Consider the following 26,717-nt stretch of genomic DNA (forward strand, 5'->3'; position numbering starts at 1 on the left):
CGGTGTAATGTTAGCCGCTTTCCAATCTTCCGGCACTTCCCCGGAATCCAGCGACGTCTGGAAAATAACCACCAAGACATCCACTATCACCTCCGCCATTTCTTTCAGAACCCTCGGATGCATTCCATCCGGTCCTGGCGACTTGTCCACAATCAGCCCCCTCCAGTCTGTCGAGCACCGCCTCTCTCGTAACAATAATGTCATTCAGACCCTCCAGTCCTACCACCTTTCCATCTCTAACATCCGGCAAATTATTCACGTCCTCCTCCATGAAGACAGAAACAAAAAAGTTATTCAAGACCTCAGCCATATCCCCATCCCCTACCACTAAGTCCCCCTTCTCATCCTCTAAGGGACCAACGTTCACCCTAGCCAGCCTCTTCCTTTTTATATATTTATAAAAACTCTTGCTATCCTTTTTTATATTAAGCGCTAGCCCAGCTTCATAGTTTCTCCTACCCTTCTTTATCAACTTCTTTGTCAATCTTTGTTGACATTTAAACCTCTCCCAATCCTCTTCTCACCCACTACTCTTAGCTACTCTAAACGCCTCCGCTTTTAATTTAACACTTTCCTTCACCTCCTTCGTTATTCACGGCTTATTACCTCTCCTCCTACGGTCCTTTTTGACCATCGGAATAAATTTCCGCTGAGCACCAAGAAAGATCTCCTCAAAGATTCTCCACTGCTCTGGCAACCAATCTGTGCACAGCAAGATCCCACAACACAGCACTGTGTTGGTCATCCATCTTTCTTCCTCATGTTCCTCCCTTTACTCATCATCTTAAATCTAAACCCCTCCCCCCCCACATATCCTCTCAGCATCAGCCAATGGGAACCACTTCTTTTCTTTGTCGCCCTTATCCAATCTTGTCGCCATCTTGTCACTTCTTTCAAATCCCACCCCCTGCCCCAGGCAACCCCCTAAGCTAAAACCCCTTTGACCCTGGGAACTAACTGTTCTCGTGTGTGTGTGTGTGTGTGTGTGTGTGTGTGTGTGTATGTGTGTGTGTATCTGTCTGTGTCTCTCTCTCTCTCCCTCCGTGTGTGTCTCTCTCTCCCTCCCTGTGTGTGTCTCTCTCTCCCTCCCTGTGTGTGTGTCTCTCTCTCTGTCTCTCTCCCTCTCTCTCCCCCTCTCTGTGTCTCTCTTTCCGTGTGTGTGTGTGTGTGTGTGTGTGTGTGTGTGTGTATAGTCTCTCTCTCTCCCATCTCTCTCTCTCTGTCTGTCTGTGCATCTTTCTTTGTCTCTCTCGCGCTCTGTGTTTGTGTCGCTCTTGCTCTCTCCGTGCCTGTGTCTCTCTCGCTTAAGATCCCTCCTTCACATCCTCCCTAAAGTGTGTGCTGACCAGAACTGGATGCCATACCCTTGTGGGGCCTAACCCGAGCAATGGAATTGTTGGCTTGTCTTGAGCAAGCCCTGGTTAATGGTTCCTCTTGCGTTCCTGGCCTGACAGAGAATAAGCTGTCCAGCACGTCACTGCAAAGCAGCAGATGATTTGTCTATTATTCTAAAAATGTGGTGGCTTTCACTAACATTGGGGCGGCACGGTGGGTTAGCACTGCTGCTTCACAGTGCCAGGGATCCGGGTTCGATTCCCGTCTGTTCGATTCACTGTCTGTGTGGAGTCTGCACGTTCTCCCCATATCTGAGTGGGTTTTCTCTGGGTGCTCCAGTTTCCTCCCACAGTCCCACCCACTCTCACCTGGGGGGGGAGGGGGGACAGTGTGCTTTTGTGGGACTGTCTGTGGATTTTTTTCTCCCCCATTCTGCCCTCCGTCAAGATGCAGACAGTCCCCCTCCGGCACTGGTACCTGATGACGGATTCGTCAAGCACTCGCATATTGTAAGCCGAAACTGAGACTGAGTGTAAATACCACAGATGTTACAGCCGTTTTCCAGAACAGCGTTCGTCACAAAACCATTTCAGCTCTGAAGCTGCGTTCAGCTCTACAATCATAGAACCCTACAGTGCAGAAAGAGGCCCTTCGGCCCATCGAGTCTGCACCGAACACAATCCCACCCAGGCCCTACCCCCATATACTATATCCACTAATCCCTCTAACCTACGCATCCCTGGACACTCGGGCAATTCCGTAGCATGGCCAATCAACCTAACCCACACATCTTTGGACTGTGGGAGGAAACCCACGCAGACACGAGGAGAATGTGCAGACTCCACACAGACAGTGACCCGAGCCGGGAATCGAACCCAGGACCCTTGGGCTGTGAAGCAACAGTGCTGACCCACTGTGCTACCGTGCCTTCTTTAATTGGGAGACTGTACCAGCCTGTACTTGCGTTAAGGAAAATACCAGGTTTTTTTCTCTTTCAAAGTGTGATCTTACACCACCCCCCTGACTCCTGACCCCTTCAGATATCACTGAGCTTGTGTGTATCACATCCCATTGAACACCATGTATGACACCATGTTAAGCTAGCAAAGAAAGTTACAGCACAGGAACAGGCCCTTCGGCCCTCCTGCACTGACCATGCTGCCCGACTGAACTAAAACTCCCTACCCTTCCGGGGACCATATCCCTCTATTCCCATCCTATTCATGTGTTTGACAGGACACCCCCTCAAAATTCACCATCGCGTCCACTTCCACTGCCTCCCCCAGCAACAAGTTCTAGGCACCCACCACCCTCTGTTTAAAAAAAAAACTTGCCTCGTACATCTCCTTTAAACCTTGCCCCTCGCACCTTAGACCTGTGCCCCCCCCCCTAGTAATTGACTCTTCCACCCTGGGGGAAAAAGCTTCTGACTATCCACTCTGTCCCTCATAATTTTGTAGACTTCTATCAGGTTGCCCCTCAACCTCCAGTGAGAACAGACCAAGTTTCTCCAACCTCTCCTCATAGCTAATGCCCTCCGTACCAGGGGCAACATCCTGGTCAATCTTTTCTGTAACCCCCTCCAAAGCCTCCACATCCTTCTGGTAGTGTGGCGGCCAGAATTGAACACTATATTCCAAGTGTGGCCTAACTGAGGTTCTATAAAGCTGCAACATGACTTGCCAACTTTTAAACTCAATGCCCCGGCCGATGAAGGCAAGCTTGCGGTGTGCCTTCTTGACTACCTTCTCCACCTGCACTGCCACTTTCAGTGACCTGTACACCTGATTTGCACCCCTTTTTTCCCCCCCCACCATGGCCAATCCTCCTAAACTACACATCTTTGGACACCAAGGGACAATTTAGCATGGCCAATTCACCTAACCTGCACATCTTTGGACAGTTTGGAGCAATTTAACATGGCCAATGCACTTAATCTGCACATCTTTGAAACCGGAGCACCCGGAGGAAACCCATGCAGACAAGGGGAGAATGTGCAGACTCCATACAGACAGTGACCCGAGCCGGGAATCGAACCTGGCGCTGTGAGGCAGCAGTGCTAACCCACTGTGCCAGAACGCTCCTTCGTTACCTTTTAAAGCATCCATCTGGTTGTCTCCAAGTAAATGCTTTGATGGGCTGAGTGGTCTACCCCTGCTACTATCTCGTATCTCTGTAGGAAACAGTATGATGGTGCTGTAATGGTTAATCCACATACAGAACGGGTGAGCCAGATGGCAGGGGTGGCCTGTGCGATGCGGTTATCACTGTGTATTCAGAGCTGTTTCTTACAGCAGCACGTTCTCCAGACAAGCCATTCTGGTGAGTGCAGTGAGGCAGGATTAGTTAATGACTCATTCTGAAGCATCCTCCAGGGCGCAGGGATCGTAAACTAGGTCATAAACGTTCAAACAACTGTTTGTGTGGAGATCATTAAAAACCCTTCCAGAAGGAGGCCATTCAGTCCATTGCTGCAAATAAACCTGTTTGGACTTTAAACTGGTGTTGTGGGATTTCTTTTTGTTCCTCCCACAGTCCAAAGATGTGAAGGTTAGGGTGGATTGGCCATGCTAAATTGCCCCTTAGTGTCTACAGAGGGTAACTGAATAGTTTTAAAGCAGGAATAGATAGAGACTTCACTAATGAGGGAGTTAATTGGCATGTTGGGTTGAGTCCACGATTGGATCAGCCTTGATCTTATTGAATGGTGAGGCGTGCTCGAGGGGCCGAATGACCCACCATTCCTGCTCCTCGTATGAGGGGGAGGCGATGGCCTAGTAGTATTATCGCTAGACTATTAATCCAGAAACTCAGCTAATGTCTGGGGGACCCGGGTTCGAATCCCGCCACGGCAGATGGTGGCATTTGAATTCAATAAAAAATATCTGGGATTAAGAATCTACTGATGGCCCATTGTGGGAAAAACCCGTCTGGTTCCCTTTAGGGAAGGAAATCTGCCATCTTTTCACAATCCACATTAACGATTTTGGAGGAAGACACAGTGCTAAGTTTGCAGATGGTACAAAGATATGTAGAGAGACAGGTCGTATTGAGGAAGGGTGGGCTGCAGAAGGACTTGAACAGGTTAGGGGAGTGGGCAAAGAAGTGGCAGATGGAATACAACGTGGAAAAGTGAGGTTATATAAGAAATAGGAGCAGGAGTAGGCCATCTAGCCCCTCGAGCCTGCCCTGCCATTCAGTAAGATCATGGCTGATCTGATAGTGGATCAGTTCCACTTTCCTGCTTTCTCCCCATAACGCTTAATTCCCCTGTCTATCAAAAACCTATCTACCCGTGTCTTAAATATATTCAACGAGGTAGCCTCCACCACTTCAACAGGCAGAGATTCACCACCCTTTGAATGAAGACGTTCCCCTCAACTCTGATCTAAACTGCCCCCCCCCCCCCCCGCCTTTCTTGAGGCTGTGCCCTCGAGTCCTGCTATCCTTTCTAAGCGGGAAGAATCTCTCTACCTTTACCCTATCCATCCCCTTTTTTCTTATACACTTTGGAAGGAGGAATGGAGGCATTGACTATTTTCTAAATCATAAACTGTACCGTGCAGAAGGAAGCCCTTCGGCCCATCGAGTCTGCACCAACACAATCCCACCCAGGCCCTACCCCCATATCTTTACTTATTTCTCCCGCTAATCCCTGTAACCTATGCATCTCAGGACTCTAAGGGGCAATTTATAGCATGGCCAATCAACCTAACCCGCACATCTTTGGACTGTGGGAGGAAACCGGAGCACCCGGAGGAAACCCACGCAGACACGAGGAGAATGTGCAAACTCCACACTGACAGTGACCCGAGCCAGGAATCGAACTCGGGAGCCTGGAGCTGTGAAGCAGCAGTGCTAACCCCACTGTGCTACCGTGCCGCCCCCGGGGAAATGGGAAAATGCTTGGGAAATTAGAAACACAAAGGGACTTGGGAGTCATTGTTCAAGATTCTCTTCAGGTTAATGTGCAGGTTCTGTCAGCAGTTAGGAAGACAAATGCAATGTTAGCATTCATGTCGAGAGGGCTTGAATACAAGAGCAGAGATGTACTTCTGAGGCTGTATAAGGCTCTGGTCAGACCCATTTGGACCCCGTTTTGGGCCCCGTATCTACCGAAGGATATACCGACCTTGGAAAGAGTCCAGAGGAGGTTCACAAGAATGATCCTAGAATGAAGAGCTTGTCGTATGAGGAACGGTTGAGGACTCTGGGTCTGTACTCGATGGAGTTTAGAAGGATGGGGGGGGGGATCTTATTGAAACTTACAGGATACTGCGAGGCTGGATAGAGTGGAGAGGATGGTTCCATTCGTGGGAAAAACTAGAACCACAACCTCAGGCTAAAGGGATGATCCTTTAAAACAGAGATGAGGAGGAATTTCTTCAGCCAGAGAGTGGGGAATCTGTGAAATTCTTTGCTGCAGAGGAGGCCGGGGCATTGAGTGTCTTTAAGACAGGTCCTTGATTAATAAGGGGATCAGGGGTTATGGGAGAAGGCAGGAGAATGGGAATGAGAAAAATATCAGCCATGATTGAATGGTGGAGCAGACTCGATGGGCTGAGTGGCCTAATTCTGCTCCTATGTCTTATGGTCCTCACCCTGGTCTGGCCTATGTGTGACTCCAGACTCATAGCAATGTGGTTGATTCTCAACTGTCCTCCAAGGGCAACTAGTAATGGGCAATAAATGCTGCCCCAGCCAGCGACACCCATGTCCCACGACTGGATAAGAAAAAATTTGAGTAAACGCACCAAAAGTATTGTAATAAAGTTCTGGTTGGACCCCACCACGAGAGCATTGAGTCCAGTTCCTGTCACCTACACAATTCTTGGGGAAGATGTGAGTGTGATAGAATCGTAGACTCCTACAGTGCAGAAGCCATTTGGCCCATCGAGTCTACTCTGACCACAATCCCACCCAGGCCCTATCCCCGCAACCCCTCATTGACACCGTTAATCGCCCTGACGCTAAGGGGCAATTTAGCATGGCCAATCCACCCTAACCTACACATCTTTGGACACTAAGGGGCAATTTAGCATGGCCAATCCACCCTAACCTACACATCTTTGGACACTAAGGGGCAATTTAGCATGGCCAATCCACCTAACCTACACATCTTTGGACACTAAGGGGCAATTTAGCATGGCCAATCCACCTAACCTACACATCTTTGGACACTAAGGGGCAATTTAGCATGGCCAATCCACCCTAACCTACACATCTTTGGACACTAAGGGGCAATTTAGCATGGCCAATCCACCTAACCTACACATCTTTGGACACTAAGGGGCAATTTAGCATGGCCAATCCACCTAACCTACACATCTTTGGACACTAAGGGGTAATTTAGCATGGCCAATCCACCTAACCTGCACATGTTTGGACACTAAGGGGCTATTTAGCATGGCCAGTCCACCTAACCCACACATCTTTGGACACGAAAGGACAATTTAGCATGGCCAATCCACCTAACCTGCACATCTTTCGGACTGTGGAAAGAAACCGGAGCATCCGGAATTAACCCACGCAGACCTGGGGAGAACGTGCAGAATCCACACAGACAGCGACCCGAGGCCGGGAATCGAACCTGGGTCCCAGGTGCTGTGAGGCAGTAGTGCTAACCCACTGTGCTGCCCATAAACTCATGGATACAGGGATAGAGTGGGGGTGGAGAGGAATGGGACTGACTGGATTGGTGTACAGAGAGACAGGGCGGACTCTATGGGCCAAATGGCCTCCCAGCCGAGTGACTGTGACCATCCCTTTGCGGGCGTTGCTTGGAATCTGTCGGAACTTTGCACAGTAAAGTGCTCCAGAGCTTCCTGCTACATCTATCTAACGCCTTTCCCTGAAAACTCTGCGAACGTGTCCTGATCGAGCTGCCCCTTTTCCCAGTGTCAGTGATATTTTCCAGTCTCGAGACCCCGCAACGTTCAATTTGCCAAAATCAGTGTCAACGCTTGCAGGACTGGGCAGGCCGAGGGCACTCCACCTCCCCCCACCCTCCGTTCCCCGTCCCGCCCCACAGGCTTGGTGCCCACATCCACAGCCACGCATCAACCAGCAGAGCCCTTACATGGCTTGGCACCCACAGGCTGCTGCTGCAGTCTCACACACACCCGTGCTCTGGCACTCTGACCAACTGGATTATCCAGTCACATCAAAGACTGGAGAGACCGTTGCAGTCTGCAGGGCAGATGGAAAATCTCCCTAGCAACGAGGTTCAATAAATAAACCAAAGCAGCTCCACTCCGCTCCCCGCACGACAGCCCCTTCATTTATTACACATCCGAGCAAACCGCCCTCCTTGCTGCACTCGCGACTACCACTCAACTGTTTACTCCTTCAGGCCCGTCCCTCTCATACACTAGATAACACTGGGGTACAGTACTGGTGGGGACAGGTCTGTCGCTGCATAACACTGGGGTACAGTACTGGTGGGGACGGGTCTGTCTCTGTATAACACTGGGGTACAGTACTGGTGGGGACGGGTCTGTCACTGTATAACACTGGGGTACAGTACTGGTGGAGACGGGTCTGTCACTGTATAACACTGGGGTACAGTACTGGTGGGGACGGGTCTGTCACTGTATAACACTGGGGTACAGTACTGGTGGGGATGGGTCTGTCACTGTATAACACTGGGGTACAGTACTGGTAGGGACAGGTCTGTCACTGTGTAACACTGGGGTACAGTACTGGTGGGGATGGGTCTGTCACTGTATAACACTGGGGTACAGTACTGGTGGGGATGGGTCTGTCACTGTATAACACTGGGGTACAGTACTGGTGGGGACGGGTCTGTCTAACACTGGGGTACAGTACTGGTGGGGACGGGTCTGTCACTGTATAACACTGGGGTACAGTACTGATGGGAACGGGTCTGTCTCTGTATAACACTGGGGTACAGTACTGGTGGGGACAGGGATATTTGGGAAGTATGATGTGATGTTGTTTTGGATTTGGACTGAGGGGGTGCTGCGTTATTCTCTGACGTTGAGCATGTTTGAACCACCTGAGCTAAATGGGATCTCCCCCACCCCATCGTTCCAACAAAGACCGATGTTCAAACACTAACAGACAGTGGACTGAGGGACATGAGACTGCCTTTGTAATCCCTGACCCACTCTCAATCTCTGCTGTCCTGACCCTGAGACGGTTCATCCTCTGCACCTGAGGCCCTGGTGAGGGTAGATTTGCTAAGGTGGACTCCTGTTGCCTCCCTCCCTCGGGTTACCAGCCCTGCCTTCGAGGCTGAAGGCCCCCTTCCCACCCCCCACCCAGCTCTGTCCGTGCATGCCTTGCTGTTGTCTGTCCAGCAATCACTCACTGAGGCTGGCAGGAGTGGTGTTTGAGACAGAGTCACAGAGGTTTACAGCATGGAAACAGGCCCTTCGGCCCAACCTATCCATGCCGTCCCTTATTTTAATCCCATAGCTAGTCCCAATTGCCCGTGTTTGGCCCATATCCCTGTATATCCATCTTACCCATGTTACTGTCTGAACGCTTATTAAAAGACAAAATTGTACCTGCCTCTACTACTACCTCCGGTAGCTCGTTCCAGACACTCACCACCCTCTGTGTGAAAAAATTGCCCGTCTGGACACTTTTGTATCTCTCCCCTCTCATCTTAAACCTACGCCTTCTACTTTTAGACTCCCCTACCTTTGGGGAAAAGATATTGACTATTTAGCTGATCTGTGCCCCTCATTATTTTATAGACCTCGATAAGCTCACCCCTCTACACTCCAGAGAAAAAAGTCCCAGTCTATCCAGCTTCTCCTTATAACTCAATCCATCAAGTCCTGGTAGCATCCTAGTAAATCTTTTCTGCACTCTTTCTAGTTTAATAATATCCTTTCTATAATAGGGTGACCAAAACTGTACACAGTATTCCAAGTGTGGCCTTACCAATTTTTACCAATGAGATGTGGGAGCAGGAAGAGGCCTTTCGCTCCCTCCAGCCCATTCTGCCCCTCAATTAGTATCTTGGCACCAACTCACCAATTTAGAAATCCCCTCTCCCCTTCCCTTCCCCCCACCTATCCTTAGTTTTTGTGTGTATTGGGGGGTGGTGGGGCGTGGAGAGAGGAGTTGCAGATTTCCACTGCCCTGTGTGTGACGTAATGAGGTTGTTGGTACCTAACCAGTGTTGGATGGTGGAGCAGGCTCGAAGGGCTGAATGGTCTCCTCCTGCTCCATAGTCCTGCATTCCTCTGCTTTAAGCGCTTTCCAATGTCACCCCAACCCCTCCCCCCTGCCACTCTGAATGATCTAGCTCTCGTTTTAAGGTTCCTTCACCCTCCCTACTCTCTTGTTCAGGACTGTCCCACCTGAGGAAACGCTTTCTCTCCATTGAGCTGGTCAAAACCTTTAATGATCTCACTGTTACAACTCTCGCCAACTTTTACAGATGCCCCATAGAAAGCATCCTTTCTGGTTGTATCACAGCTTGGTCTGGGCTCCTGCTCTGCCCAAGACCACAAGGAACTACAAAAGATCGTGAATGTAGCCCAGTCCCATCACACAAACCCAGCCTGCCATCCATTGACTCCGTCTACTCTTCCCGCTGCTTCGGGGAAAAGCAGCCGGCATAATCAAGGACCGCCCCCCCCCCCCACACACCCCGGGCATTCTCTCTTCCGCCTTCTTCCGTCGGGGAAAAAGATACAAAAGTCTGAGGTCCCGTACCGACCGACTCAAGAACAGCTTCTTCCCTGCTGCTGTCAGACTTTTGAATGGACCCACCTCGCGTTAAGCTGATCTTTCTCCACACCCTCGCTGTGACTGTAACACTACATTCTGCACCCTCTCCTTTCCTTCTCTATGAATGGTATGCTTTGTCTGTATAGTGCACAAGAAACAATACTTTTCACTGTATCCCAATACATGTGACAATAATAAATCAAATATTAAGTTGATCTTTCTCTGCACCCTAGCGATGGCTGTACATAAGATATTAGGAGCAGAATTAGGCCATTTGGCCCATCAAATCCATTCCACCATTCGATTATGACTGATATGCTCCTTATCCCCATTTTCCTGCCTTTTCCCCATAACCCTTCAACCCATTACCAATTAAAAATCTGTCTAACTCCTCCTTAAATTTACTCGCTGTTCGGCACCCACCGCATCTTTGGGGGAGTGAATTCCACAGATTCACAATCCTTTGGGAGAAGTAGTTTCCCCTCCAGCTCTGTTTTAAATTTGCTGCCCCTTATCCTAAGACTGTGACCTTTCTCTACACCCTAGCTGTGACTGTAACTACATTCTGCACCCTCTCCTTTCCTTCTCCCCTATGTACTCTATGAACGGTATCATTGACTGTATAGCGCGCAAGAAACAATACTTTTCACTGTATCCCAATACATGTGACAACAATAAATCAAATCAAATATGAATTTGATCTTTCTTTACACCCTCACTGTGGCTGTAACACTACATTCTGCACCCTCTCCTTTCCTTCTCCCCTATGTACTCTATGAACGGTATGCATTGATTGTATGGCGTGCAAGAAACAATAATTTTCACTGTGTCCCAGTACATGTGACAATAATAAGTCAATTAGATTGTTCCCTCCTGCTCCAGGACTTCAAGATGGCTCTGTGTGCCATGTCCTGACAATTTAACCCTTGGGGCACCCTAAGCACTCTGCATTGGGAGCAAATTCCCTCCCCTTGGTTGGGGATCTGAATAGTGAGGGGGTTTGTCCGTGACTGGCGCAGACTTGATGGGCCAAAGTGCCTTTGTCTCTGCAGCACTATGAAGTTGTCTTCTTGTTTCCTGCTATTTGTTTGCCAAGGTGACTGGCGCTCTTTCTCACTCTCCCTCTCCCGTTCCGCAGCGTATTTATTACCTATCGCTGGAGTTCTACATGGGCCGCACACTGCAGAACACCATGGTGAACCTCGGACTACAGAACGCCTGTGATGAAGCCACCTATCAGGTAAGAGGGACCCTGGGAGCAGTTGGGCGCCGGAAGCGCCCATCCATCCACCACCAAACCCCAACATCAATAGCGCAGAACAGAATCCCTGCAGTGCAGGACGAGGCCATTCAGCCCATCGAGCCTGCACTGACTCTCCAACAGAGCATTCCACCCAGGCCCTCCCGCTCTCCCTGTAACCCCATGCATTTAGCATGGCCGATCCACCTAACCTGTACATCTTTGGACACTAAGGGGCAATTTAGCATGGCCAATCCACCTAACATGTACATCTTTGGACACTAAGGGGCAATTTAGCATGGCCAATCCACCTAACATGTACATCTTTGGACACTAAGGGGCAATTTAGCATGGCCAATCCACCTAACATGTACATCTTTGGACACTAAGGGGCAATTTAGCATGGCCAATCCACCTAACCTGCATATCTTTGGACACTAAGGGGCAATTTAGCATGGCCAATTCACCTAACCTGCATATCTTTTGGACTGTGGGAAGAAACCGGAGTATCCAGAGGAAACCCACGCAGACACGGGGAGAATGTGCAGACTCCACACAGACAGTGACCTAAGCCGGGAGTGGAACCCGGGTCCCTGGTACTGTGAGGCAGCAGTGCTAACCCACTGTGCTACCGTGCTATGGGTACGATAGAGCAATATTTCTTTCTTTTATTTATTGAGTAAACTTTCATTACACCCAAGGCTGGGAATCGAACCTGTGTCCATGCTCCCCCACCCGCCCCCACACCTCTCCCACCACGCCCCTGCCCCGTACCACCCCAATCTCAGCAACGGTGGACAGCATGGTGGGCACAGTGGGTTAGCACTGCTGCCACACAGCGCCAGAGACCCGGGTTCGATTCCTGGCTCGGGTCACTGTCTGTGCAGAGTCTGCACGTTCTCCCCATGTCTGCGTGGGTTTCCTCCGGGTGCTCTGGTTTCCTCCCACAGTCCGAAAGGCGTGCTGATTCGGGTGGATTGGCCATGCTAAGTTGCCCCTTAGTGTCCAAAGATGTGCAGGTTAGGGTGGATTGGCCATGCTAAATTGCCCCTTAGTGTCCAAAGATGTGCAGGTTAGGTGGATTGGCCATGCTAAATTGCCCCTTAGTGACCAAAGATGTGTAGGTTAGGTGGATTGGCCATGCCAAGTTGTCCCTTAGTGTCCAAAGATGTGTAGGTTAGGTGGATTGGCCATGCTAAATTGCCCCTTAGTGACCAAAGACATGCTGGTTAGGGTGCATTGGCTGTGCTATATTCTCCTTCAGTGTACCCGTACAGGCGCCGGAGTGTGCCGACTGGGGGATTTTCACAATAACTTCATTGCAGTGTTAATGTAAGCCTAGTTATGACTCTAATAAATACACTACGTAAAGGGGATCTTTGGATCCGGAGCTGCTCTCAGGTTGGCGCAACACTGGGGAGATCACCTGGTGCCCTGGTCTATCCTGACTGCTGGGCAAAGAAGAGATGGGTGAGTTGGCAAAGGAAGCCTGCCCGCCAGGCTCGAACCAGCCTGTGCCCAGCCAGGTGTAGGAGTCTGGGTGGGCTACCCTCTACCTGACCGCGCCCCGGGTGAGGAAGATGCACCGCAATGTGCCTCTTGTTGCTGACTGGAACTCGGCAAGTGTCGAGGGGTGGCACTGCCTGCCCTCCTCCGCTCCCTCCTTTTCCCTCCCCCCTCTCCCCGCCAACCTGAGGAATCTCCCAAAGTGTGAGGACCCCTGCATTCCCATCACCCCCCTCATCCCCACCCTGAGATGGAGGAGGCTTTGACGCAGTGTACTGGAGAAGGGGAGGAGGGTTGAGTGACTGAGCTAACCAGGTCCTGGCTACCTGCCGAGGCGCCGTGACATTTAACAGGCTGTCTTGAATCGTCAAAATATTCCCTGCAGCTGTCCGAGCTTCTCCTCCCGTTATAGCCCTGCTCTCTTAACCACGGCAGTTCAGTCAGGCGTGGTACGACCTTTAGCATCGCGTGACCTCTGCCCTTTCACTCTGGCACAGAGACCCACTTCCGTTTGAACTCGTGCTCCGGGCCTCCTCCTCCTCCCTCCGATTCTAGATTCTGGAGCCACCCGTCCCACCCAAATCCTACAATACCCCCCCCGCTCCAATTCCCAAATCTCTCGTACCATTGAGGTACCTTCAGAGAATTGTACAGCGCAGGAACAGGCCCTTCGGCCCTCCAAGCCCGCACCGATCCTAAGTCCAAAGACGTGTGGGATAGGTTGATTGGCCATGGTAGATTTCCCCTTCGAACTAGGAGGGTAAATACATGAGGCTGTGGAGATAGGGGTTGGGTGGGATTGTGATCGGTGCAGACTCGATGGGCCGAATGGCCTCCTTCTGCACTGCAGGGATAGAACAAAGAGCAGCACAGTGCAGGAAGAGGCCCTTCAGCCCTCCTGTGCTGATCAGGATGCCCTAACTAAACTAAAACCGAATGTACTTACGAAGCCTGGATCCTTCCATTCCCATCCTATTCATGTATTTGCCTAGTTGCCCCTTAAATGCCACTATTGTACTTGGTCCCACCACCTCCCCGGGCAGCGAGTTCCACCCTCTGTGTAAAAAAACTTGCCTCGTACATCTCCTTTAAACCTTGCCCCTCGCACCTTAAACCTGTGCCCCCCCGCGTAATTGACTCTTCCACCCTGGGGGGGAAAAAGCTTCTGACTGTCCACTCTGTCCCTCATAATCCTGTAGACTTCTATCAGGTCTCCCCTCAACCTCCGTCGCTCCAGTGAGAACAAACCACGTTTCTCCAACCTCTCCTCATAGCTAATGCCCTCCATACCAGGAGCAACATCCTGGTAAATCTTTTCTGTACCCCCTCCAAAGCTTCCACATCCTTCTGGGAGAGCGGCGATCAGAATTGAACACGATATTCCAAATGTGGCCTCACTAAGGTTCTATAAAGCTGCAACATGACTTGCCAATTTTTAAACTCAGTGCCCCGGCCGATGAAGGCAAGCATGCCGTATGCCTTCTTGACTCCCTTCTCCAACTGTGTTGCCACTTTCAGTGACCGGCGGACATGTGTTAACCCTTCGCTGGCGTTCCAGTGCAGTGCTGCACCTCCTCGCACCAAACACCAAGCCTTGGGCTGTCCTGCTGTGTAAAACCCCGGTCCTGTAGCCCCCACTGCAACGCTTCAGGCACTGACTGGACTTCGCGGGCAGGGGGGAACGGGCCAGGCATCACATGTCGGGGATGGGCTGGGCCGAGCTGCTTGCGGTGGCGGAGGTGGGGGGGGTGGTGGTGGACGGGCCGGGCCCCGAGCGGGGTGGAGGGGCCGGGCCGGGCCTCGCACAGAGCGGGGTCGGGGGGAAACGGGACAGGCCTCGCTGGGACGGGAGCCTCTCTCATGTCTTTGCTTCCTCCTGCAGCTCGGTCTGGACATGGAGGAACTGGAAGAGATCGAAGAGGATGCCGGCCTTGGGAACGGGGGTCTCGGCCGGCTGGCAGGTGAGGAAACCCACACACCTCACACACCCCACACACCCCACACACCTCACTCCCCACACACCCTCTCAGCCACTTTCTTAACTCCCTTTGTTTAATCTTTGGCACTCTACCCCTCCCCATTTCATTGGCATCTCTGCTGTTGGTGGACCCCCGCCTCGCGTTTGGGTCAGTTATCCCCCGGTCCCTCTGCAGCCGGAATGCATTGTGCAGCTTTGTTCCACTTGCTCAGGCCTCTCCCCAGTGCTGCTTTCAAGCTGGGACCCTCTCCGTTATCCAGCATGGAGGAAAATTCATTGTTGAGATCCTGAGGTGCATGTGTGTGTGTGTGTGTGTGTTAATGTACGTGCATGCATGTGTCTCCGTGCGCGTGTGCCAGTGCGCATGTGTATGTATGTACATGTATGATCGGCAAATGTGTATATGCACATGCATGTGTATGTACATGCGTACGCGTGTGTATATGTGTGCGCGCATGCATGTGTGTGTGTATATATGTGCGAGTATGCTTGTGGGTATGTACATGCACCTGTGTGTGTGTGTACGTGCATGTGCGCATGTATATGTAGACACGTTTGTATGCACTTGCGTGTGTATGTGCACCTGTGCGTGTGTACGTGCGAGTGCGCTTGTAAATGTACGTGCAAGCACGTGTGTGTATGTATGTGTGCACACATGTACATGTGCGCATATGTAGGTGTTCATGCATGTGCATGTATGTATTTGTGCGCACATGTGCATGTATGTATGTGCGCATGTGTGCATATGTACACGCATACACACATGTGTATGTTTGTGTGTGTGTGCAGGTGGTTGCATGTGCGTATATGTGAATGTACATGCATGCGCGTGCACATTTTTAAAATTTTGAGAATGTGATGGGTGAGCCTTGAACCTGTTGCAGTCCCAGTATCGTGGTGCTGTTAGGGAGGGAGTTCCAGGATTGTGATTGGACATCAGTCAGTCACCGTGTGTGTGGTGTAGGTACACCCACAGTGCTGTTAGGGAGGGAGTTCCAGGATTTTGACCCCAGTCACAGTGAAGGAACAGCTGATATATTTCCAAGTCAGGATGGTGAGTGGCCCGGAGGGGGATCTTGCAGGGGGTAGTGTTCCCCATGTGTCTGCTGCCTCCCAATCCTCCTTGTCCTTCTAGGTGGTAGAGGTGTCGGGTTTGGAACGTGCTGTGGAAGGAGCCTTGGCGAGTCGCTGCAGTGCATCTTGTAGATGGTACACGCTGCTGTCACTGTGCTTCGGTGGTGGAGGGAGTGAGTGTTTGTGGCTAGCGTGTCGATCGAGCGGGGCTGCTTTGTCCTGGATGGTGTCGAGCTTCTCGAGTGTTGTTGGGAGCCACACCCATCCAGGCAAGTGGGGAGTATTCCATCACAATCCTGACTTGTGTCCTTGTAGATGGTGGACAGGCTTTGGGAGGGAGTCAGGAGGTGAGTTACTCTCCGCAGGGCTCCCAGCCTCTGACCTGCTGTGGTAGCCACAGTGTTTATCTGGCTGGGTCCAGTTTCTGGTCAATGGTAACCCCCAGGATGTTGATAGTGAGGGAGGGGATTCAACGATGGTCATCCCATTGAACATCAAGGGAGAGATGGTGAGATTCTGTCTTGTTGGTGATGGTCGTTGCCAGGCAATGGTGTGAATGTTACTTGCCACTTGTCAGCCCAAGGCTGGATATTGTCCAGGTCTTGCTCCGTTTGGACACGGACTGTTTCAGTATCTGATGAACGGCGACCGGTGCTGAACATCGTGCAGTCATCAGCGAACATCCCCACTTCTGATCTTCTGATGGAGAGAGGGTCATCGATGAAGCAGCTGAAGATTGTTGGGGCCTGGGACATCTCCTGCAGAGACGTCCTGGAACTGAGATGATTGAACCCCCCCCCCCACAACCACAACCATCTCTCTTTGTGCCAGGTACGACTCCAACCATCAGAGAGTTTACCCCCATTGACTCCAGTTTGGTTAGAGCTCCTTGACACCACACTCGGTCGAATGCAGCCTCGATGTCAAGGGGCTGTCACTCTCGCCTCACCCTCTGGAATTCAGCTCTTTTTTGTCCATGTTTGAACCAAGACTGTAATGAGGTCAGGAGCTGAGTGACCCTTGGGCAGAACCCAAACTGAGCTTGCTGAGTAAGTACCTCAGGTTTACCAATCCTCCAGAACTGGCCTGGAGTCTCCAGAACTAGAACCTCAAGTTCCCAGGACACTGCTGTGTGCGACCCTGGACCAAAATCTTAAAAAATATATATTGTTTTCTGTAAATTTGATTTGAACAATTCTCTTTACCAGGTACGGGGTCTGCTCGTTTCTTAGAATAGACGTAGGCAGCACTGGTCCAAAGTTTTATTGAGTTTCATTAAAAAAAAACATAATAAGAACTTGGAGCAGGAGTGGGTCATCTGGCCCCTTGAGCCTGCTCCACCATTTGATAAGATCATGGCTGATCTTTTTCTGGACTCAGCTCCACTTACCCGTCTGCTCACCATAACCCTTAATCCCTTTACTGTTCAAAAAATCTATCTATCCTTGCCTTAAAAACATTCAATGAGGGAGCCTCAACTGGGCAGGGAATTCCACAGATTCACAACCCTTTGTGTGAAGAAGTTCCTCTTCAACTCAGTCCTCAATCTGCTTCCCCTTATTTCGAGGCCATGCCCCCTAGTTCTAGTTTCACCCGCCAGTGGAAACAACTTCCCTGCTTCTATCTTATAATCTTATATGTTTCTATAAGATCTCCCCTCGTTCTTCTGAATTCCAATGAGTATAGCCCCAGTCTCTCCTCATAATCCAACCCTCTGGAATCAATCTAGTGTATCTCCTCTGCACCCCCTCCAGTGCCAGTATATCCTTTCTCAAGTAAGGAGACCAAAACTGTACACAGTAACTCCAGGTGTGGCCTCAGCAGCATTACGTGTTATTTTAATTTGATTTGATTTATTATGGTCACGTATATTAGTGTACAGTGAAAAGTATTGTTTCTTGCACACTCTACAAAGCATACCAGGTGATCTGGACTCCTAAAAACTTGAAGCTCTTGACCCTCCCGTTGATGTAGACAGGGGCATGTTCTCCTCTATGCTTCCTGAAGTCGATGACAATCTCCTTTGTTTTGTTGACATTGAGGGAGAGATTATTGTTGTCTGTGTTGGCAGCTGCGTGCCTATGAAAGCTTCTCTTCCTGAAACACTTTGTTCTGTTTAGAATGCAGTCAACCTTCCAAGCTACTCCCAGAACGCCTGCTGCATTTAAAATGGGGCCAAGTTCGCTTTAAAGCTCAAAGTCGTTAGTTACACAGGCAGGAATATCTTAAAATGAAGTATTTTAACTGTGGCGAACCATACACAGGTTCCCACACTAGATACAAAAAAACCCCCCTGCAAACTGAGGGGTGAAGGGGCTGTTGGCCTGTCAGACAGGCAGCATCCAGTTGGGTAATGAGTCCTTTCTGTTTTCCGATGGGTGAAGGTAGGCCGTATATCACAGGAATGGGCATGTTGGCTGGTGAGTGACCGGGGACAAGTCACGGGATGGAACCTCCGGAAAATGCTTCATGCGCGTGTCTGTGTGCGGACCTGTGTCTGTGTGCGGGCACAGGTGCGCGCGTGTGTGTGTGTGTGTGTGTGTGTGTGTGTGTGCGCGCGCGCACAGGCTTTGTGTATGTGTGTGTGTGTGTGTGTGTGTGCGTGCACGTGTGTGTGTGCATGCACAGGCTTTGTGTGTGTGCGTGCGTGCATAGGCTTGTGTGTGTGTGTGCGTGCACAGGCTTCTGTTTGTGTGTGTGTGTGTGTGTGTGTGTGTGTGTGTGCGTGCACAGGCTTGTGTGCGTGTGTGCACGTGTGTGTGTGCGTGCATGCAGGGGCGTGTGTGTGTGTGCGTGCAGGGGCGTGTGTGTGTGTGCGTGCAGGGGTGTGTGTGTGCGTGCAGGGGTGTGTGTGTGCGTGCAGGGGCGTGTGTGTGTGTGCGTGCAGGGGCGTGTGCGTGTGTGCGTGCAGGGGCGCGTGCGTGCAGGGGCGTGTGTGTGCGTGCGTGCAGGGGCGTGTGTGTGCGTGCGTGCAGGGGCGTGTGTGTGCGTGCGTGCAGGGGCGTGTGTGTGCGTGCGTGCAGGGGCGTGTGTGTGCGTGCGTGCAGGGGCGTGTGTGTGCGTGCGTGTGTGTGCGTGCGTGCAGGGGCGTGTGTGTGCGTGCGTGCAGGGGCGTGTGTGTGCGTGCGTGCAGGGGCGTGTGTGTGCGTGCGTGCAGGGGCGTGTGTGTGCGTGCGTGCAGGAGCGTGTGTGTGCGTGCGTGCGCGGGCTTGTGTGCGTGCGCAGGCTTGTGTGTGCGTGCATGCATGCACGGGCTTTTGTGTGTGTGCGTGCATGCATGCACGGGCTTTTGTGTGTGTGCGTGCATGCATGCATGGGCTTTTGTGTGTGTGCGTGCATGCATGCATGGGCTTTTGTGTGTGTGCATACATGCATGCACGGGCTTTTGTGTGTGTGCGTGCGTGCGTGCAAGGGCTTGTGTGTGTGCCTGCGTGCATGCATGGGCTTGTGTTTGCGCGAACGTGAACGGGCCTGTGTGTGCGCATGTGCACGGGCGTTTGCGTGCGTGGATGGGCACGTGTGTGTGTACGCCCGCTTGGGCTTAGCTGAAATGGCTGACGTGCTCTCTTCCCTCCTGCCTAGCCTGCTTCCTGGACTCCATGGCAACGTTGGGATTGGCCGCCTACGGTTACGGTATCCGGTATGAATTCGGCATCTTCAACCAGAAGATTTCCAACGGGTGGCAGGTGAGTGGACGAACCAACTAATTCGCGGTCAGAGCTGCTGGCGCTCACCGTCCTACCACAGGATGCCGGGAGTGTGGCTGGGGCACCCTCACAAGTGTCAGGGTGCATGTGTGGGGGGTGGTGGGGGCAGGAAGCAGTGAGGGCAGTCAGCAAGGAACAGTCTGGTGACGCCAGATTAAAAAGGCCACGGGGAGTGGGGGAGAATGTGGGACTCGCTCCCACAGGGAGCAGGGGAGAATGTGGGACTCACTCCCACGGGGAGTGGGGGAGAATGTGGGACTCACTCCCATGGGGAGTGGGGGAGAATGTGGGACTCTCTCCCACGGGGGGAGTGGGGGAGAATGTGGGACTCGCTCCCACGGGGAGTGGGGGGAGAATGTGGGACTCGCTCCCACGGGGAGTGGGGAGAATGTGGGACTCGCTCCCACGGGGAGTGGGGGAGAATGTGGGACTCGCTCCCACGGGGAGTGGGGGAGAATGTGGGACTCGCTCCCACGGGGGGAGTGGGGGGAGAATGTGGGACTCGCTCCCACGGGGAGTGGGGGAGAATGTGGGACTCGTTCGAACAGGGGGTGGGGGAGAATGTGGGACTCGCTCCCACGGGGGAGTGGGGGAGAATGTGGGACTCACTCCCACGGGGGGAGTGGGGGAGAATGTGGGACTCGCTCCCACGGGGAGTGGGGGAGAATGTGGGACTCGCTCCCACGGGGGGAGTGGGGGGAGAATGTGGGACTCGCTCCCACGGGGGGAGTGGGGGAGAATGTGGGACTCGTTCGAACAGGGGGTGGGGGAGAATGTGGGACTCGCTCCCACGGGGGAGTGGGGGAGAATGTGGGACTCGCTCCCACGGGGGAGTGGGGGAGAATGTGGGACTCGCTCCCACGGGGGGAGTGGGGGAGAATGTGGGACTCGCTCCCACGGGGGGAGTGGGGGAGAATGTGGGACTCACTCCCACGGGGGGAGTGGGGGAGAATGTGGGACTCACTCCCACGGGGGGAGTGGGGGAGAATGTGGGACTCACTCCCACGGGGAGTGGGGGAGAATGTGGGACTCGTTCGAACAGGGAGTGGGGGAGAATGTGGGACTCGCTCCCACGGGGGGAGTGGGGGGAGAATGTGGGACTCACTCCCACGGGGAGTGGGGGAGAATGTGGGATTCGCTCCCACGGGGGGAGTGGGGGAGAATGTGGGACTCGCTCCCACGGGGGGAGTGGGGGGAGAATGTGGGACTCGCTCCCACGGGGGGAGTGGGGGAGAATGTGGGACTCGCTCCCACGGGGGGAGTGGGGGAGAATGTGGGACTCACTCCCACGGGGAGTGGGGGAGAATGTGGGACTCGCTCCCACGGGGGGGAGTGGGGGAGAATGTGGGACTCACTCCCACGGGGGGAGTGGGGGGAGAATGTGGGACTCGCTCCCACGGGGAGTGGAGGCGATTGTTGGCGGGAATAACTGCAACTCCAAATGGAGATAGGTGCTTTTCTTCAGAATTTTTTTCTATCAGAATTTTCTTGAATAGTTTCCCTACTGCTGACATGAGACTCACAGATCTGTAAATTCCCTGGCTTATCTACAACCCTTCTCAAATAGCAGAGCCACAGTCGCTGCCCTCCAGTCTTCTGGCACCTACCCCGTGTGTTATGATGGCAGAATTAGATATGGAATGCTGGAAGGAGGCTGGAGTGTTGCCAGCAGGAACTGGCTGGAATGAATGGCCTGATTACATGCTGTACGCTCCTACGTACTTCAGCCCTCGGGAGCCGGAGGAGGACACTGCTGGGGGGTCTGGAAGGTGGGACGAGGAATGCAGAACGGCTAGTGTGACTAAAATAGCCTCGCAAATGAGACTGAGACAGCCAGAAACATCCTCATTTCCCCCCCACTCAGACAACCTACCTCCCCCGATCATGTTCGCCACCTTCTCCGAAAGGTCAAATGGGAGCAGTTTGAACTCTGGTGTCCCAAAGGTCGGAGAGGTAATACTGGAAGCAACAGCTGGTGATGGTGTTGGTGGCTGTCACCCTCTTCACCACCCCCACCCCCCCCACCCCCACACCGCCCCTCTCCGAGCTCTGTTCATCACTCAATGTCCACTGCTGTTCAACCCACGCGCATAAACCCTGCCTCTCACTACGGAGACCACACACCATCTGTAAAATTCGACCTTCCAACACCCCTTCTCAGTGCTGCCCCCTTCGGAGACCCCGGCCCTCCCACAGCGCTGCCTCCAAATCCAACAGTACCCGTCGCTCCCCGCACCCTTTAATATCCTACCCAGTCTAATCCCACTCTCCCCCTCACTCCCCGCACCCTTTAATATCCCACCCAGTCTAATCCCACTCTCCCCCCTCACTCCCCCGCACCCTTTAATATCCTACCCAGTCTAATCCCACTCTCCCCCTCACTCCCCGCACCCTTTAATATCCCACCCAGTCTAATCCCACTCTCCCCCTCACTCCCCGCACCCTTTAATATCCTACCCAGTCTAATCCCACTCTCCCCCCTCACTCCCCGCACCCTTTAATATCCTACCCAGTCTAATCCCACTCTCCCCCTCACTCCCCGCACCCTTTAATATCCCACCCAGTCTAATCCCTCTCCCCCCCTCACTCCCCGCTCCCTTTAATATCCCACCCAGTCTAATCCCACTCTCCCCCCCTCACTCCCCGCTCCCTTTAATATCCCACCCAGTCTAATCCTCACTCAATCCCTGCACCCTTTAACACCCACCGCAGTGTTGTGTTCCCCATTCCCTCCCTTGCTCCCAGCCCGGCTCTGCTGTGGTTCTCCAGGCAGTAAACTCTGCCTGCTCCGAGCTCTATTGCCCTGGTCTGGTGGCTTTGGGTCCTGTAAGCAGATTGGAACGACAGCTGCCCTCGTAGCCTAGCAACCGTTGCCAAGGAAACCTCACCCCCATCCCCCCGTTGCTGCAATGCGACACACACACACACACACACACACACACACACACACACACACACACACACACACACTCTGCACCGTCATGTGTTATGGGGAGTCGGGGGAGAGATGGCCCACTGACCGGTGCTCTGATTTACAGCAGCATTACTCCACCTCGCTGCTTTGAAATGGGAAGTGACCCGGCCCTGGGTACCGGAGGAGACAGCTTCTCCCCTCACTCCAAACTCCTCCAGAGATTTGCATACACTTCACCAACACCCACCATTAACCCTCCACATCTAAAGTTCATTTATTGGTTCATTTATTCATTTATTACATTGACACTGCCACGAAGCCACAGTCTCTTTATTTAAGATGGGATTTATTTATTAATTAGTGTCACAAGTCAGCTTACATTAACACTGCAATGAAGTCACTGTGAAAATTCCCCAGTCGGCACACTCCTGTTCGGGTAACACTGAGGGAGAATTTAACACCTCACCAGCATGTCTTCTTACTGTGGGAGGAAACCGGAGTGCCCGGAGGAAACCCACGCAGACACGGGGAGAATGTGCAGACTCCGCACAGACAGTGACCCAAACCGGGAATCGAATCCTGTTCCTTGGCGCTGTGGGGCAGCAGTGCTAACCCACTGTGCCATCCCTGAGAGTGGTCTTGCTGTCTGCAGGGAGGGGGCATCTCATAGAATCTTAGAAACCCGACAGTGCCCGAAAGAGGCCATTTGGCCCATCGAGTCTGCACCGACCACAATCCCACCCAGTCCCTACCCCCTCATATCCCACTCACTAATCCCTCTAACCTCCGCATCTCAGGACGCTAAGGGACAATTTTAGCATGATCAACCTAACCTGCACATCTTTGGACTGTGGGAGGAAACCAGAGGAAACCCACCGCAGACACGGGGAGAATGTGCAGACTCCACAGTGACCTGTGGCCGGAATCGAACCCGGGTCCCTGGAGCTGTGAAGCAGCAGTGCTAACCATTGTGCTACCGTGCCGCCCTTGACACAGGACCACCAGAATGGACATTAACTCTGCCTCTTCTCATTCCTCATAGATTCCCCTACAGTATAGAAGGAGGCCATTCATAGAATCCTACAGTGCAGAAAGAGGCCCTTCGGCCCATCGAGTCTGCACCAACCACAATCCCACCCAGGCCCTACCCCCATATCCCTAAATATTTACCCGCTAATCCCTCTAACCTAAGCATCTTAGGACACTAAGGGGCAATTTTAGCATGCCCAGTCAACCTCACCCGCACATCTGTCAGTCTGTGGGAGGAAACCCGGAGGGGAGAACGTGTAGACTCCACGCAGACAGTGACCCGAGGCGGGAGTTGAACCCGGGTCCCTGGCGCTGTGAGGCAGCAGTGCAAACCCACTGTGCCACCCTCGTGATGTGCAGGCGGGTGACTGGGGGTTTTCGTTGTGTGTTGGGAGAGGTGGTGGTCTTTTACCTCACGTGGATTGGGGGAGGAGGGGGGGGGCTCTCACTTCGTGTGTGTGTGTGTGTGGTGTGTGGGGGGGGGGTGGTGTTACTGTGGAGGGGCGCAGATTGTGGGGGGTCTCACCTTGGGCAGGGTGGGAAATCTTGTCTCAGGGGTGGGCAGGTATCTTGTTGCGGGCAGGAGAGGGTGGCTTTGCTGCCATTGGGATGCGGGGTCAGGGTAGGGGGGGGTTGGGGAGACATCGCTGCGGGTGGGACGCGGGAGGGTCTGGCCCTCTGTTGCAGGGCCTGGAAGGTTTGTAACCCCAGCTGTAACCGCACATCCTATCGGCAGATCGAGGAGGCTGATGACTGGCTGAGGTTCGGCAATCCCTGGGAGAAAGCAAGGCCCGAGTACACCATCCCCGTCAACTTCTACGGCCGCGAGGAGCACACCCGGGAGGGGGTGAAGTGGGTGGACACCCAGGTGAGTAACACTGACCCTTCCCATCTCCAGGGTTACTGCCCAGCCGCACCCTGGCATGCGGAGTGCGTCTCCTACACCAGGAACAGGCTGGTATTCTGACAGTGCCACAGGGACATCTCCGAGTGCCGTTAATGAAGCTGTTACCGTGAAATGCAGTCCCAGTTCTAATACAGGAAATAGGACAGGGATTTGTGCACAACTCCCTCAAACAGTAACGCCAGCGGGAGTGGGCCATATTGTCCTGTGATGTTAGCTGAGAAATGGATTATCGAGCCTTTCACACTCGCCTGAGAGAGCAGCCGAGGTCTCCCTGAAAGATGGCACATCGGACAGGGCAGCACTCCCTCTGTGTTTCACTGGGAGTGTTTGATGGGGGGACAGTGTAGAGGGAGCTTTACTCTGTATCTAACCCTGTGCTGTACCTGTCCTGGGAGTGTTTGATGGGGGGACAGTGTAGAGGGAGCTTTACTCTGTATCTAACCCCGTGCTGTACCTGTCCTGGGAGTGTTTGATGGGGGGACAGTGTAGAGGGAGCTTTACTCTGTATCTAACCCCGTGCTGTACCTGTCCTGGGAGTGTTTGATGGGGGACAGTGTAGAGGGAGCTTTACTCTGTATCTAACCCCGTGTTGTACCTGTCCTGGGAGTGTTTGATGGGGAGACAGTGTAGAGGGAGCTTTACTCTGTATCTAACCCCGTGCTGTACCTGTCCTGGGAGTGTTTGATGGGGAGACAGTGTAGAGGGAGCTTTACTCTGTATCTAACCCTGTGCTGTACCTGTCCTGGGAGTGTTTGATGGGGGACTGTGTTGAGTTGTAACCCTGTCTCTGTGTGTTTTAGGTTGTCCTTGCTTTACCCTACGATACCCCAGTGCCGGGCTACAAGAACAACACCGTGAACACCATGCGCCTCTGGTCTGCCAAGGCTCCCAATGAGTTTAAGCTGGAAGACTGTGAGTTCCACTTTGTGTTTAGTGAATATTCATGCACTGAGCTCGCGTTTCCATTTTTTTTTGTATACTCATCTATGAGACACGGGTGTCGCTGGCTGGGCCAGCATTTATTGCCCAGTTGCCCCTTGGAGGGTAGTTGAGAGTCAACTATGTTGCTGTGGCTCTGGAGTCACATGTAGGCCAGACCGGGGTAAGGACGGCAGATTTCCTTCCCTAAAGGGCATTAGTGAACCAGTAACCTACACCCAGGCCTGTCGGACTGTGATGGGAATCACAACTAACGCTCGGTCCGTCCTTCCGAGAAGGTTCGACCATCCCAGTAGGATTCAACTGGCGAAACAGGGACTCCCACATCCAACAAAGGAATTTAAAAGAACATTTTATTAATGTTAGCATTCATATCGAGGGGGCTGGAATACAAGAGCAGGGATGTACTTATCAGGCTCCAGTCAGACCCCATTTGGAGTATTGTGAGCAGTTTTGGGCCCCGTATCTAAGGAAGGATGTGCCGGCCTTGGAGAGGGTCCAGAGGAGGGTCACCAGAACCCGGGAATGAAAGGCTTGACGTATGAGGAGTGTGTGAGGATTCTGGGTCTGTAACTCGATGGACTTTAGAAGGATGAGGGGGGGAGGGAATCTCATTGAAACTTCCAGAATACTGAAAGGCCCCGGATAGAGTGGACACGGGGAAGATGTTCCCACGAGTCGGAGAGACTGGGATCCGAGGGCCCGGCCTCAGAGTAAAGGGACAACCCTTTAGAACCGAGATGGGGAGGGATTTCTTCAGCCAGAGGGTGGGGGGGTGAATCTGTGGAACTCGTTGCCACAGAGGAGGCCGGGTCACTGAGTGTATCGGAGACAGAGATAGATAGGGTCCCGATTGGTGAGGGGGTCAAAGGTTACAGGGAAAAGGCGGGAGAATGGGGTTGAGAAACTTATCAGCCAAACTCGATGGGCCTAATGGCTTCATTCTGCTCCTGTATCTTATTTAAAAGTTTATTTATCAGTGTCACAAGTTGGCTTACATTAACACCGCAATGAAGTTACTGTGAGAATCCCCTAGTCGCCACAGTCCGGCGCCTGTTCGGGTACGCTGAGGGAGAAATTAGCATGGCCAATCCCCCTAACCCACACATCTTTGTAATGTGGGAGGAAACCGGAGCACCCGGAGGAAACCCACGCAGACACGGGGAGAACATGCAGAATCTGCACAGACAGTGACCCAAGCCGGGAACCAAAGCTGAGTCCCTGGTGCTGTGAGGCAGCAGCACTAACCACTGCACATCTTATGGTTTTACAGGATTAGCAGGGTAAATACATGGGGTTACGGGGATGGGACCTGGGTGGGATTATTGTCAGTGTAAGGTCGATGGACCAAAAGGCCTCATTCTGTATCTTATGGTCTG

At 52.6% G+C, this 26,717-nt stretch overlaps 1 protein-coding gene across 1 annotated transcript in view; it reads left to right on the forward strand.

Annotated features, from left to right (window-relative positions):
- Positions 1 to 25,311, forward strand: part of LOC145339444 (glycogen phosphorylase, muscle form-like) — a gene marked incomplete at its 3' end in the record, with an annotated part of 34,499 nt that extends 9,188 nt beyond the window's left edge. The window contains exons 2-6 of the mRNA XM_080183913.1: positions 11,183 to 11,284; positions 14,673 to 14,751; positions 19,425 to 19,528; positions 24,229 to 24,360; positions 25,200 to 25,311. Of these exons, the coding sequence (XP_080040039.1) occupies positions 11,183 to 11,284; positions 14,673 to 14,751; positions 19,425 to 19,528; positions 24,229 to 24,360; positions 25,200 to 25,311 (529 nt within the window). The remainder of the gene's footprint in view (positions 1 to 11,182; positions 11,285 to 14,672; positions 14,752 to 19,424; positions 19,529 to 24,228; positions 24,361 to 25,199) is intronic.
- Positions 25,312 to 26,717: the final 1,406 nt, after the last annotated feature.

Source organism: Carcharhinus amblyrhynchos, unplaced genomic scaffold, assembly GCF_965287045.1.
Source record: "Carcharhinus amblyrhynchos unplaced genomic scaffold, sCarAmb.v2.hapA scaffold_467, whole genome shotgun sequence".
Lineage (NCBI taxonomy): Eukaryota > Metazoa > Chordata > Chondrichthyes > Carcharhiniformes > Carcharhinidae > Carcharhinus > Carcharhinus amblyrhynchos.